This window comes from Lepisma saccharinum, chromosome 15 (assembly GCF_977018435.1).
Source record: "Lepisma saccharinum chromosome 15, izLepSacc3.1, whole genome shotgun sequence".
Taxonomy (NCBI): domain Eukaryota; kingdom Metazoa; phylum Arthropoda; class Insecta; order Zygentoma; family Lepismatidae; genus Lepisma; species Lepisma saccharinum.
Genome location: NC_139243.1, coordinates 56,212,417 through 56,228,551, shown reverse-complemented (window position 1 = coordinate 56,228,551; position 16,135 = coordinate 56,212,417). Strand labels below are relative to the sequence as shown.

Genomic DNA, 16,135 nt, shown 5'->3' with positions numbered 1-16,135 from the left:
TCTGGTTTCTCTCATGGACAGGAATTGAATTTATTTAACAACCCTTCTTTGAAGGATAGCATAACGCGTATGTTGCAGCGTCTCGGTCGACGTCAAGCTTATTCTCACGGACGCCTTGAGTGTACTTCAAGCGCTCTCACGAACAGGCCGGGCAGCATACAAGTTAACGGTGTTTCCCCATTTTGTCTTCCGTATCATGTTCAAGCTACAACCAAAAGGTCTGTCAGCGACCTTCACATAGGGTAAGTCAAAATGATGGACCCGATTACAGAATTTATTCTGTGAAATCTAATAAACATATGTTATTGTGAGACATGCGCTTCGAAAGGTTAACTTTCAAAGTTTAGTTTCCACACAGTGTTTCCACTTTCTACCGCTAGGAGTCAGCAGCGAGCAGGAAAATGGCGTTGACTGGAGAACAGAGATCCTTTCTGTGTGCTTGATCATCATGTGAACAAGTCTGTGATTATTGTGCAACGGTATTTCCGTACCAAATATCGGAGAGAACCACCTACGGGGAAGGCCATTCGTAAGTGGTGTGAACATTTCAGAGATTCGGGCTGCATCTGTAAACGAAATTCGACTGGCCGTCCGTCGACTGAGGAAGAGACAGTTGAACGAGTGCGCACGTTTCGTGCGAAGTCCACGGAAGTCCACCTACCGGGCAGCGAGAGAACTTCAACTTCCTCAGAAAACTGTCTGGCGAGTTCTGCGGAAACGTTTACAAATGAAACCCTACCGCTTGCAACTAGTTCAAGCGTTAAAAGACACTGATTATGCTTTGCGCGCGTCCTTCTGTGCTGATTTCCTCGCATTAATGGAAACGGATGGGTTCTCTGAGAGGTTAATTTACAGTGATGAAGCAACTTTTCACCTTTCAGGGAAAGTGAATAGACGCAACGTAAGGATTTGGGGAACTGCTAACCCCCATGAATTTGTGGAACACGAACGCGATTCTCCCAAAGTGAATGCCTTTTGTGCCATTTCCCATGAAAAGATTTATGGGAACTTTTTCTTCCATGAACGTACTGTGACAGGACTTGTTTTCCTTGATATGCTGCAACTATGGCTCCTTCCACAGCTTGCAGAGGATAGCGCAGATTTCATTCTCCAATTGGATGGTGCCCCTGCGCATTACCATGGTAGCGTTCGGGACCATCTAAATGGGGCATTTGAACAACGTTGGATAGGCCGTGCATCTCCGGAGGATCGACCTCTCCTTCATTGGCCACCTCGTTCCCCCGACTTGACCCATGTGATTTGTTCACGTGGGGTTTTGTCAAGGATCATGTTTACGTACCACCACTTCCAACAACACTGGATGACCTGCGTGCCCGCATCACAGCAACCATTGCTGATATTGACCGCAACAAGCTACACAAGGTTTGGCAGGAGATAGACTATCGGCTTGATGTGTGCCGTGTTACGCGAGGTGCTCACATAGAACACTTGTGACTTTTTTTTAAAAAAGAACTTTGACAGTCTACCTTTCTTAGCACATGTCTCACAATAACATTTGTTTATTATATTGCACAGAATAAATGTCTGAAATCGGGTCCATCATTTTGACTTACCCCATTATCCGAGCACACAGTAACCTAAATAAATATCCCGATCGAGTAGACGTAATGGCTGAACAGGCGAGAACGAGAGAACACGTTTCCCCGATGTACCCGCCGTACTCTGACCTCCCAAGGGTGAGAATCAAATTAGGAAAAACAATGGGACGATTGTTGGTGCATCCAGCGAATACAACATACCACTACCTATAAGTGGCATGCACAAATAGGAAACAAACGTCCTTGGTTTCAAAACTTGAATCTACCCCGAGCTGTTCTTACTCTTCGAATGCGTACCGGTCACGTAATAATGCACCGAAGTTCATATTCAGTGCCTGGAACTTTCTGTCAGTGTGGGGACCCTAAAGAATCCATCACACATTTGTTTCTACGATGCCCACCTCGGCAACAAAATCGCAATACTCTCTATAAACAATTACAACGCATGAATACCCCATTTTCAATGTCCCTTTCGACCCTACTGTACGACCCCACGGACTGCCGTAATGTGGATATTGTACAGCTTTGCCCGGGAAACACAAACTCGTAACCAGGGTTGTTAAAGGTACAGGCATAGGCGCCGACTCCATGGGGCTTGGGGGGGCTCGAGCCTCCCCAATAGTAACAATGTGGGGGCAGAGCCCCCCAAATAATTTTGCTTAAGAGGATCTAATGTATTATTTTGCTTCTCTTGTAAAGTTTACTCTGAATTGTGCCACATGAACTTAACTTTAAATACACATTTAAATTTTCTAGAGCATCAACTTTGGGGGACTGAAACCGCTAAACCATCAACTTTGGGGAAGCTATGACCTGAGACAGCAAAACACATGACTTATTACTATATACTAAGTATGTAATTATGAGTATTGTTAAATTTTTTACTAAAAAGATTTTCAAAAGACGATGTGCATGAACTAGGGTAGTGGATGGGACGTTTGGGCTACAAATGGCTCTCACATGATATTCAGAAAAATATCATTGATATATTAAGGAGATCTGTTTTGCGCTCCGTGGTAGCAGATATTAAATGTCTGGAATATTTTGCTATTGTGGTTGAGTTGACGAAACTTGTGACATATCCACCCGTGGACAATTAGTAATCTGCATTCGAACTGTGAATAAAAAAATTGATATTTTTGAGGAATTCATGGGCTTTTATTAGGGGTGTGCGGGACGGGATCGGGACGGGAAAAATTTTCAAATTTGCGACTAAGTCGGGAAATTTTCGGGACGGGAAATGTTCGAAATTTCACGAAGCTCTGAAAATCTCGAATTCTACACGTCATTTTCACTTTAAGTGATTTCTGGATTACAAACTAACAATTTACGATAAGTTCCAGAAATTGACAATGCAGAAAACGTCGAGAAATAACGACATTTTAAAATGAGCATTCAGTATTTCCCGACTGCTCGGGATCCCGAAAAGTCGGAAAATAATTTCCCGAAGTCGGGATCGGGACGGGAAATTTTTTTTTCCCGATCCCGGTCCCGACTTTTCGAGATCCCACACACCCCTAGCTTTTATGAGATTCCGAACACTGAGGCCAAAACTTTAAAAAGGGCGAGAGCGAGTTATTCATTAACTTATTTCAGTGATCAGAGCCCCCCCCCCCAATAATTTTGACAAGTCGGCGCCCCTGGGTACAGGAACACATAAATTCAATTGGGTTCCATAACAGGACCGGAACCTTTTTCCTCGCACAATTTAAATTCGGTCCAAGTTGCGTATTGTTTAATTTCAATGCGGTACTTTGACACTTTAAACTCCTCCGGAAGAAAGTTTACTGGACCGTATTTAAATTGATCTGGAGAAAAATGTTCCTGGACCGAATTGAAATACTTTACAGATAAAAGGTTCTTTATGGTCCAGAACCCATTTACGCTTGCTGATTTTCTCTCCTGGACCGGAATTGAATTTATTTACAATCCTCCTCGTTACGTAAATAAACTTTCAAATAACAAAAGACGCACGTATTTTGCGACAAGTAATCAGAAGAAGAAGAGTGGATTTCTCGCAACTAGGAATTCTGGCAAGAAATCGTTTGTAGTTGGTGTGTGCCACACAAAGGAGACGAAGAAGTCTTATTGGAAATCTTGAAAGGTCTCAAATGGCACCCGGTCACGATCAAACAAATACTCGACAATTTCATATTTTACCGAAAGATGACAGGGCAGTGTGTATGGCAAGAAAAATAAATAAATAGATTAGACATTAGCCGTTGCGAAGAAACTATTCTTCTCACTATTATAGTCTAAATGTAGTCTGAGACACTGAGAAACTATATAAATATAATGGGATAAAATAATTTCACAAAATCTTATTTCTACAGATTTATACATAGTTACTTTTCACTTTGTTTATTTAAACTTCAATTAATATCAACACAAAATAATATATTTTACTGTATTTTGAAAATAGTATTTTATTATGACATCACTCACTGTTGCAGAACTCGTATATATTATTCTTTGTTGTGTAATTGCCATTAAATAAAAGTACAGACTAGAATGTTTTACCGTTCCTTTCTTTTCTCTCAAGTCACGTGTTTACAGTTTCTGTGTCACTTTCTCTTCGCCACAGAATAGAAACAAATCGCATTCTGTACCTCGATATTTTTTTCGATAATCGATTTCAACACCATGTGCTCTCATTGCAGAGCCCTACGGACGGGGCAACTGGGGCACTCGCCCGAGGCCCCGCGCTTTACGTGCCCCACACCAAATAAAGAGATTTGCTTGAGTGAGATGCATTACGTGTTTATGCTTCCAATTAAGCAAATAATCTGATTTTTCCTGACTTCATGGATTGTTTTGACACATATTGTAAACAAAGTACTGCATAATGAAAATATATATAATAATATTCACTATTCGCTTAATTACGGAATGAAATCATGAAGTGAAAATAGTGTTTATATGTAACAATGTAAATTTACTAGAATTCAAAATTCAATGAATATTAAACAAGAGAGAATTATGGTACAGAATACAGAGAATATTATTGGATATGATTAACAATTGCCAATTGGGTAAGTATATTAATAGTAGTTTGATATTGAACTTACATAGTTCTGTAATTAAATATAATGAATGTCGCACCAGAGGCACATGGAAAATGAAAAGTAACAATAATTTAGATCTATTGTTAGCCTCCCATAATTGATGGTTTTAATCTTTAAGATATTAAATTTATTGTTCTTAGATAATTATGCGAAATATATAAATTAATTGTTATTTAACTGTAATAATGTTTAAATTGTGATCATGTAGGATATCTTGTTCAGACTAAGGCACAAAAACTTCTGATTTTCTCAGACCTCTGAAAAATTTGGTTTAGGCCCCGAATATATTGTATGCGACAGGTCCCAGGTCCTGTATGATTTGTCAACAGTCTGTCATGAAAGGTTTTATTCAGAATCGTTCCTAATTAGAAATTATTGGACGTTATTGTATTATTGTATTTCGGAAGAAAAAATCAGGGTTGTTAGAGGTCCAGGAATTTTAAAAAAATCAATTCCGGTCCAGGAGTGAAAATCAGCAAGCGTAAATGGGTTCTGGACCGTAAAGAACCTTAGGCTGTAAGGTCCAGGAACATTTCTTCCGGATGAATTTAAATACGGTCCGGGAACCTCTTTTCCTGCATCAATTTGAATACGTCCAGGAACAATTTCGTGAAGACAAACAGCGCTGCACGAACGATCTAGCGGCAATTGAATGAAACTAGACAACGTTATCTTCCGCCAGGGAGCGCCGTGCTGTTCAGTGATCAGTAGTTTCGACAGCATACTGGTTTGAAATACGTATATCATTTTTGAATCGCATTCGAAATTTCCATATTCTGTAGCTCCATATAATTTTCATAACTGCACACTTAACATCAATTCTTGCAGGACAAAAAGCTGTTTTTTTATAAACAAATCAGTGTAAAATAATATGTAAGCTTAAATGTAACCTAATTCAAATAATAATAATAATTGCTGTTACTTGTGGCTTGTAAGTCACAGAAAACAATATATTTTGTTGTAAAATATCGCTACAATTTCACCATTCAAATTTCATTAACTATTTCCAGAAATGTCAGGGGGAGGGGCAAGTGCCCCTTGGTTAACCGTACCAAACCTGACCTGTCTAACCTGCTAACGTATGCAACTAATAGCAGAAGTAAATAAGGCAGGTTTGGTTTAGTGCTGTTAGCGTATTTTGCACAGCAATCAATACATAGCGTCAGTGGCGGCGATTGCGTTCATAACTAGGGGGGGAAATGTGCCAAAAGCAGGGGGAACAGTCTACATTCCATTGTTAGATAAAGTTTAGCATAGTTCGGGGCAAAAGTGGCAAAATAGGGGGCAGCTGCCCTCCTCGCCTCCCCTAATCGCCGCCACTGCATTGTATCATAACTATTGTACTTACAGTGTATCTACAAGTTACTTAAACTGTCGCTAGTTGCTCCGTCTGTCATAGAGGGTAGTTTATAAATTCAAGTATAGATGTCACACTAAGCGGCAAATTAACAAATATATTTGAATTGAACCTTACTTTGAATCACGTAATTACCTAGCATTCATTTATGTATCATTATTTATTACTATAACCAGACAAAGTAATAGAAGTATTATGGTGATCATCCCTACTTTTAATCAGGATAATTTTGCAAGACACTGAAGAAATAACGGAGAAAGTTGTTAATATAAAAGACGTAGTGAAAGTAGCAATATTCCATGAGATCAAAGACAAAATTGTAAATTATATAATGGGTGAATTTCTGTTATTCTTTCCAGGTATTTCCTTGGAGCTATTCTCCAGTTCCAATTCTTTGAATCCATGTGTCGTGAGGCTGGACAACTGGACGGAGGAAGACAACTGCACGAATGCGATTTTAGCAACAACAAGAAAGCTGGAGAAATGTTGAAGTGAGTGTGAGATGTACAGTCTAACTAACTAACTTTCTAGCATTCTTAAACCTGAAGGTTCATGGCTGCAACAACACGTGTCCCTATCCTGGACAATATCAATCCAATCTTTCCATCCTGACCGATTTCCTTTAGGTCCATCTCAACGTTATCCCTCCATCATCATCTTGGCCTTCCTACAGGTCTCTTACCATCAGGTTTCACCAACAAGAATCCTGTGAACTCCTCTTTCCTCTCCCATTCATGCCACGTGGCCAGCCCACCTAAGTCTTCTAGATTTAATTATTCTAATAGTATCTGGACAGGAATACAAATTGTGCAGTTCTAAATTACGGAACTCTCCAGTCCCCTGTCTCCTCATACCTTTAGGGAATGTTGGAGCCACACATTCTCGATCTCGGTCATTTTGGAGGTGATGTGATCACCACCACTCTCCGGCCGCATTTACCCCCAGGGTGCTCCCCGGTACCCATTGATTTGAGACTGAGAGATCCCCAGAGCCACTTTATGCGAGGATAAGGTCGGAAACATTCTATCTTAGATCAGCCACCCCGGGTATCGAACCCGGGTCGCCACTAACTGCGTTTCCAAGTCCCAGATTTTAGTAATATGACTTACTTTTGTATTGGTTGGCGTATCCACGTAAAACAAGTCAAACGTATGTTTTTAAATGGCGAATGCTCCAGTTAGTTTCTAAATTTACACATTACAGGGTGTCCGAATTGAAACGCCCTAATTTCAAATGCTTATATTAAACATAATATACAGGCAAGAACAGTGTGGTAGGTGGTATATGGTAGCTTAGCTGTGGACATTTTAAATAGGTAATGAATAGTAAGGATTCGTTTATTTTGTATCGTTCCAGGGGGTGAATAGTGAAAATGACAACCAATGCTGAAAAAGCGCAACCTGTGTGGTGGTATGGAGAATTGGGATCCATTATTGCAAGAAATCCGTTCGTACACAAAATTTGGAGAGCAATCTCACGTGACGCCGTACGAAGGGATTTCTTGGGACTTCGTGCAAATGCATCAGCAATGCGCTGAACGTTTTCCTCTGATGGCCACCACCATGCCTCTTAGCGACAGATCCTGTCTGTAGAAACGCTGCTTTCCACGCCTTGATTCTCTTGGCATCGGGAGGGTCTCTGTGATACTCTGCACGAAACCGTCGTTGAACTTCAATAATGGATCCCAATTCTTCGTACCACCACACAGTTTGCGCTTTTTCAGCATTGTTTGTCATTTTCACTTCTCACCCCCTGGGACGATACAAAATAAACGAATCCTTACTATTCATTTCCTCAGCTAAGCTACCATATATCACCTACCACACTGTTCTTGCCTGTATATTATGTTTAATATAAGTATTTGAAATTAGGGCGTTTCAATTCGGACACCCTGTATTTCACAGTGATACGATTGAATGACTTAACTTCGCTTTTCTACCAGTTTTGGCTAATCGCGACGATGAGGATGAATGGCGATCCGATGAAATTGATGAAGACAATCACAAACACTTAGAAACCGCGCACAATACAAGCCTCACAGTCACAGGGGATTACATTGGCTGTGGATGCAGACTCCACTCTCGCCAGAGCCTCGTTAGTGTACAACGTGAAAGGATATTGACATATGGACCTCTTTCAATAATGTTACCCTTTACATTACAATGGAGTCGCTGTGGTTTAGTCGTAAGGGGGGGGGGTAGAACTTTTTCGATCTTGTTTCTGCATAAAGCGTCTCTGGAGTTCACCCAGCATCAAATAAATGGGCACCTGTGGCGTAAAGGTGGCCGGAGCGTGCTGCTGATCACACCATCTCTAAAAAATTGCCGAGATAGTTAATGTGTGGAGCCCTACCGCCACATTCAACCTATATGTGTCTTCATGGCACTGTGCAATGTTACATTGATTGAATTAGGATATTTTATGTCGGTTTTCTCCCACTTTTGACTAATCGTGACGATGAGGATGAGTTATGATTAGGGAACGGAACTATCTTTCTGCGATAAGATAGAGACCCTCGTTTTTGCCAAAATTCTGATCATTGCCTTATATGTCAACACAGCAAATTTTATTTTACATAAAAACACATATTTTCAAATTTTCCGTATGTAAATACATATTTTGGGAATTTTCATTTTAAATACATAAAATCGCTCAAAGACTTCAGCAACCTCGAAGGAAAAATGTTTATTCTCCGCACCTCTTTCATATCGAGAGTGTTAGGTTTATTTTGTCTTTGAACACGCTCGCTGGCAGACTTCTGGCGCCTCGCCTACGATCCTATTGGCGGAAAATATTACCCAGACGAGGCAATCGTACAACGTAATGCTTTGGAAAAGTTCAGCGTTAGTGACATTTCGTGCTTCAAATATGAAAGCATTGTTTCTTGTGACGTGGAGCGATCTTTCTCATAATATAAGGTTCCTTTTTTGGAGATAATCGTCACAGATTTACATTAGAGAATTTGGATCTACTGCAACTCTTCCAAAAAATAGCTCGCTAAGTGGAAAGCATTTAGAAACTGATTTCAGGTGTTTAAAATGCATGATTTTTTTTTGTCACATATTTTCCTTTTTTTATCACATATTTTCAACATATATGACACAAAAAAAAATATTTCTGAGTCTTTTAGCACATAAAGTTCCGTTCCCTAGTATCGATACTCATGATATTATGAAACTGACGAAAGATCACCAACAGAGATATTCCACGCTTAGGCGGGTACTTGAACCAGGGACCCCTGGCGTCGTAGCGTGCTGTCCTAACTACTCTGCCAAGGAGGTTGGTTCGGGTTCCTCTCTAAACTGTAGGTCCACTCCCGATTAGCCTATCTGTCACTTAAGTTGTCCATCGAAGGTTTCAAAAGCTGTAAATCAGACGTTAGAAGGAGGTGACAACAGACACAAATAAATGAGTACTTGTAGGTAAAGGTTGCCGGAGCGTGGTGTTGATCACATCATCTTTAAAATAATAATAATAATAATAATAATAATAATAAAAATTAATAATAATAATAATAATAGAGCCTATAATAATAATAATAAAAAAAGTTTTATAATGCCTAAAATAACCTATTTTGCTTGTTAGAACCTATTTTAGGTTTATATGCCTAAATTAAACCATTTTTTTTTAAAAGTTTTACAGGATTTTTATATCTCACAGAGGTATTTACTAGGTTTGGTGGCGAAATAATTCAATGACTGGCGTGTTTGAAACATGTTTTCTGTAGATTTCCCTCCCTCCAAGTATATGATGTTTATCAAAGCTTTGAACAAAACAAAAATGTCTGACGTCACTGTTACCTGCACACAGTGGCGGCGGAAGAGGACAGTTCCCCCTACTTTTTACCTCTGCACTATAGACTCCTAATGCTAAGCCTTGCCTACTAAGATAAAGTAAACTGTCCTTGTCCCCCCCTCCTCCCCATTCTCAACTTTGGCACCCAATCATCTCTACTGCCCGAACAGTCCCAAGTCCAAACTTCTGAGCTGTGTGGCGTTGCTCACTTTCGCCTACAGTTTGTTCCTTTTTAGCATTCACGCCTTGCGAAGTAATATTTCAGCATTCAAATTAGCACTACTGACTATGTTTCTGTTGAAAGATAATTTTCAGCACATGAAATGATCCTCACAGACAAAAGGCGAAGTTTGAGTGTGGATAACGCAAAAAGATTCATGGTGGTCACTAGGACCATGATAACATTCAAGTATAATTCCTGGTTTTCAAGGTGAACTTTACAAAACGTCAAGGCTACAAGCAGATGCTTTCTCTATTCCAACCTTACGTATTACCGACTCTCACCCTCCTTTCCACACACAAAAATATGAACAATATAAAGAGTTTGTATGATTTCAATGTAACAAAAAAATTACCTAATCAAGTTCAAGATATATTATTTTGTAATAATCTTCCGCTTGTCAGATAGAATGTTCTGTAAAAAAACACTAACAAAGTAAACGGATTCAGAAAATTTTTGTTTTATTTTCTGTGTAGCTTTCTTTTTCATCCTCAAAAAAATGAATAAAATAATAGCTAAACTGAGAGAAATTTGCCTCAGGGTATTTATAAACATGTATAAATTTAATGGGATATGGAATAAAAAAGTTGAAATTTTTCACGTCTACGGAGGAAAAAATGGAATTGAGAAAACATCCGCTTGTACCTTTTTTCATGTCTTGCCAAACTTCATGAATCCAATAATTCACGCGGAATTCCCGGAATTCAAGGAATTCCAAGTAAGTAGCCACCCTGATATTGTGCAGCAAATTATACATTAGTAATTCATTATTCATGTCAACAAGTAACTTTTTCTAACAGCACAAGTGCAGTATTATAATAATTTGTAGATAATGTTGAAAATGAAATTACGGTTCTTGTGAAATTTTGTTTTTAACGATTGTATTTAATCAGTATTTTTCAGGAATTTTGTACCATATTATGTCTTTTTGCATATTTTTCGAGCCTAATTCAAGGTTTTTAGAACCTATTTTCGTATTTATAGAGCCTATATTTGGGAATCTACAAGCAAACTGTTTAGAATCTAAAAATCCGAGATCTAGTAATAAGTAATCTTCTCCACTTGAAAGTCCAAATACTTCCCAAATACTATCACAAAAGATTACTGCATGTTCCTGTTTTATGTGTTAATTTCAGGAACCTGATGAAGCTTGGGGCTTCAGAGAGTTGGCTATCAGCCCTCGCAGTTGTCACCAACGGAACCGAATTGTCTGCGAAGCCTCTGCTGAGATACTTCCAGCCTCTCAGTGACTTCTTGCATGCCGAGAACAAGAAAAGTGGGGATGTTGTAGGGTGGTCTACGCAAATACACAGTAAGTACTGTTAAACTTGTAATAGACATGGCAATCATGAATCCATTGTAGGGCAGTTATGGGAAATATGTGCCTACAAATAGCAACTGAAGTCTTGGCCTAGAACTACTTCAGTACCAGTCTTAGGAATCGCTAGGTTTCGCTAGTTTAAAAATCACCTTCTTTGTAGAAGTCTTAGCTCGTGAATAACCTTTTACGTTAAAGTTTTTGCATGTAAATCAATTTATTTGCACGCTTTTAAAATAGTTTGTGGAAGTCTTAGCTTTCAAATCACTCTGTCTTTAGAGGTTTTAACTCATAAATCACTCATTTGGCTTAGCTTAGAAAATACACTTATTTACTATTGGGAGAAGTCAGATTATGAATCGTTCCGCTTGCAGAAGTATTAACTCATGAATTACGTTCCTTATACAAGTCTTAGCTTATAAATCGCCTTCTTTGTTCCGTTCTACATTGAGACTTCTACACTCTTCTTGCAGACGTTTTGACTTAGAAATCACTCTGTCTGAGTCTTTGGAAGTAACCTCTCAGAAGTACATTACTCCAGCAGCATTTACTGCACAGTTATTTCAGACATAACAAGCAAAATTCGGTAATTTCGATTATCTATTACCATATGCTGCCGTGGCCATGAGTTGAGTTGAGTTGGTGTTTTAAGTCCACTTTATGCACAGTAAGGCTAATTGGGACTGGACCTACAGTTTAAAGTGGGATCCGAACCACTTGTGCCTCCACCGGGTATCGAACCCGGGACCCCTTCATTACAAGGTGGCGACGCTACCACTGCGCCATCGGGGAGGCCCATTGCCGTGGCCATGAAAAACATCACTACCTTCCCAGGTAAAATATGTATCCTTCCACAAAATATGGCGAATTAAGCTAATTGTAAATAATGTTCTTCCTCGTTGTTCAATTTACCCCGCTCACAAAATAAGCGGGCAGGAGTAGGAGTCCAATAGTAGAGGAGAAGGTCTAAATATGGGCGAAGGTTTAAATATGGGTTTTGGAGTTATCAGCGCTCCCGGATGCTGCAGCCTGGCAGAGGCTATTGGAACTAATTATCTGTCAAGGACAAAGGTTGCGGCGCAAATTCGCAAGAGAAAGTGGTGGTTATTTTCGGCCTTGGACGCTGTTATAGAATTGCGACCTCCGAAAAATTTTTTGCAGGTATGTTTCAACTCAGCGTTATCTGAATTCTCATCTGCTTTGTATAGGTTATGATATTAGCGGTACATGAAACAAATGTGAGCTTTTATAATACCATGATTTGTTTGTGAAATATGTACCACAGAGAGCGAAAATAAATTGAAGAAGAAAAATAACGTGATGGTCTAAATATGGGTTATGACATGAGATCTAATGCTGAGATCACATTTTCAACAAATATTTGGATGTTTCTCTTAATTTCGATTTTTCCCATTCCGCGTGATTTTCAAAACAACAGATTATTGTTCATAAATATGAATTTTATAATGTTTTAGCGATAAATGACTATTCATTTTAAAATTTTAATTGCTTTTTGTGATATTGCCACTGGTAGCCCATATTTAGATCACAATTTTGAAATACATCATTTTACCATTATTTGGAAATTGCTCTTTTTTTAAAAAAAAAATGTAGACCTTCTATACTTTAACATGCTATTACATTTAGCCTAAGTATATATATTTCATAGATATGCATTTTAAAGGCAGGTGCTTGATATATTATTTTTTCCCCTCCGAAAATGACAACATAAAAAGGGGGGCCCATATTTAGACATTCTCCTCTATCAGTGCCGGCGATTGGGTTCCAAAACCGGGGGGGCAAGGTGTAAATTGGGGGGGCAAGGTGTAAATTGGAGGGGGTCAAAGAGAGTAATTTCCCTTTGTAGATAAGTTTTAGCTTACTGCGGGAGTAAAAGTGGCAAAAAGTGGGAGAAACTGCCCCCTCGTCTCCCTAATCGCCACCACTGAATAGTATCCATGGAAACAGACACTTCACAGGACTTATAACGTTTTAGATAAAGGAGACATTCAATACGAGTGGTAATTCTACCCCATGTGACGAGTTTGTCTATGATAAAAGATGATCTTATACGTATCTATTAATAAAACAGTAGACCCAAAAATATGGCACCAAACATTTTAGTGATCAAAAGTTCTCATAGCACATTGATAGCATATTAATATTGTGAAAGAAAATGCATTAAACAATGCTGAAACTTTATTGAACTGGAAAACTTAGACTAAAGAGTAAAATAGGACACACACGAATACCTGTAAAATAAATATTAGTGTAGATCTGTATTGTCGAACTTCTCGATATGTTGGGTTTTAATGGAAAACCTGACTCCTAAATATTGCATTAAGATTGGGTGACATCTAGCGGAGAACAGATAAATCATTACCACACAATGTACGTATGTGACAAGTATGAATATTCTTCGCAACCCACGAAAAAGTTTTACAAATTTTTCTTCCGAATAATACAGGGTGTCCCAAAAGCCCCTCAACAGCCGTCCTAGAGACGTGTAGTGCAGAGATTGACATGATTTGAGTATATAGTAATACTGTAGGGGTAGGGGGAACATGATTGCTGTGGGTGACCATGGCGGCGGCCATCTTGGTATCCGCTATATTGGATGGAGGTCAATTTTTTTAAATGGGAAGGTATATGTGTGGAACATAATTATAGGCTAGAATTGCACCAGAAACAAGAATATGAAGTCAGTTTTCAGATATCTTTAATCTGTGAAAAGTTATTGTGCTACAAAATGTGCTCAATGAACTCGCCATGCTCCCGTAAACACATCCGTAAGCAAGTCTCCCATGAACGGCGAACATTCAAAAGAGTTTCGGGAGTGAAAGCGGCACAGGCCTTAGTGATTCGTTGACGAAGGTGACGCATATCACGTATTGGAACTGCATTAACCATGGCCTTAAGATGGCCCCACAAGTAAAAATCAAGGGGAGTAAGGTCTGGGGACCTGGCTGGCCACTCCCTTGGTCCTCGTCTTCCAATCCACCTACCAGGAAATTGGACATCAAGGTACTGCCGAACAATGTTCCCATAATGAGGTGGTGCACCATCCTGTTGAAAAATTCTGGGAAAGACCCATCCGGCATACACACTGAAGGTAAGACAAGATCGCGTAGCAACTGCAGGTAGGTCTCTGCATTCAATGTCCCCTCAAGGAAAAATTAACCTATGATTTGAGTATTCCAAATTCCACACCACACCATAACTTTTGCTGGCCCACCCACGTTCCCCAGGTTTACCCAGTGCAGGTTCTCAGAGGACCAATATCGCATGTTTTGACGGTTGACCTCACCATTGGTCTAAGAAAATGCCTCATCGCTATGCAGAATGTTTCGCCAGAAGTCAGGGTCACGTTCACGTCACACACCACACACCACTCACAAAATTCCACCCTCCTATGAAGATCATCTTCACTGAGATGTTGTTGCATTTGCATCTTGTAGGGATGCCACTTGTGTTCTGGCATAATCCTGCTAATCGAACTCTTCCTAACACCACATTAGGCGGATAGTCGTCGAATACTTTCTTTGGGTGAATACTTTTTTCACGAATGATGCCATAAATGCCGTTGTTGTTTCTTCATCCGTGGCTGTTTTTGGTCTTCCCGATCGACGTCTATGGTGCACTGCACCCGTTTCTTTAAACCGCTTCATCACATTGGCCACACTAACATGCGACACTGGAGGCCTAAGTCATTGGCAAAGTCCCGTGAACTCCTTTCGGCGGAAATGAGGATGATCTCAATTCGTTCCTCATTGGATAACATCATGTTCTTTGTCACTTACACCTGCAACAAAAGAGATATGATATCAGTTATCACAATTTCCATACTTTATCATACGTCATCATTTATTCAACATTGCATCAATAACTTTTCACAGATTAAAGATATCTGAAAACTGACTTCATATTCTTGTTTCTGGTGCAATTCTAGCCTATAATTATGTGCCACACATATACCTTCCCATTTAAAAAAATTGACCTCCATTCAATATGGCGGATACCAAGATGGCCGCCACCATGGTCACCCACCTCAATCATGTCCCCCCTACCCCTACAGTATTACTATATACTCAAATCATGTCAATATCTGCACTACACGTCTGTAGGACGGCTGTTAAGGGACTTTTGGGACACCCTGTACTATACGTTCTTTCACGAAAAATAGTATCCTATTGTGGCGTTGGGTTCATGGTATAGAACATACGCAGGGATATCTAAACGCACGACCATGAAATTAGACGGGTGGCAGACGTCCGCGATGTTGCCACGTGGAGCCCAACCCCGTGTGTTCGGAGGTTGAAGAGGATGAAAGCTCTCGATGTAGAGTTGGTCTTGGTAATCGATTGATACAAACTGACAGTGTTTGCTCCAAAGGTGAGGGATGACACAAAAGTGCCCCGGAGAGAGGTCGGTCTGACGCTCGAACTAGGCAACGCAGCCCGGTTAACGTTGCCACACAGTGCGCGGGAAAGAGCGACTTTTGTCTCGCTTTGCTTTTCCCATATGTGGCAACAGCGCAATTCTGCCCAGCCGCCTATTTTCATGGCCGGCGTCTAGATTTAACTTAAGGGTCGCACAGTGAACGTATTTCGCGATTTTCTGTTTCACCACTATTCTCGATTTAACCCCATTAATAAATACCGGACATACAGGCTGCATCGTCAGAACTTTAGCTTCGGCATTAACTTAACAAGGAAAACATGTGTGTGCATTCTTGTTAACAGAATAATGTTGGTGGTACAAGGTAAAGAGAGGGAAAGAAATGCAATTAAAAGTTGTTTTTTATCAGGGTGGATTACAATC

General features: G+C 39.8%; 1 protein-coding gene across 1 annotated transcript in view; it reads left to right on the top strand.

Moving 5' to 3' along the window:
- LOC145999712 (angiotensin-converting enzyme-like) overlaps positions 1–16,135 on the top strand; it is a 292,863-nt gene that overhangs the window by 159,773 nt on the left and 116,955 nt on the right. The window contains exons 11-12 of the mRNA XM_083136993.1: positions 6,341–6,472; positions 11,133–11,308. Of these exons, the coding sequence (XP_082993119.1) occupies positions 6,341–6,472; positions 11,133–11,308 (308 nt within the window). The remainder of the gene's footprint in view (positions 1–6,340; positions 6,473–11,132; positions 11,309–16,135) is intronic.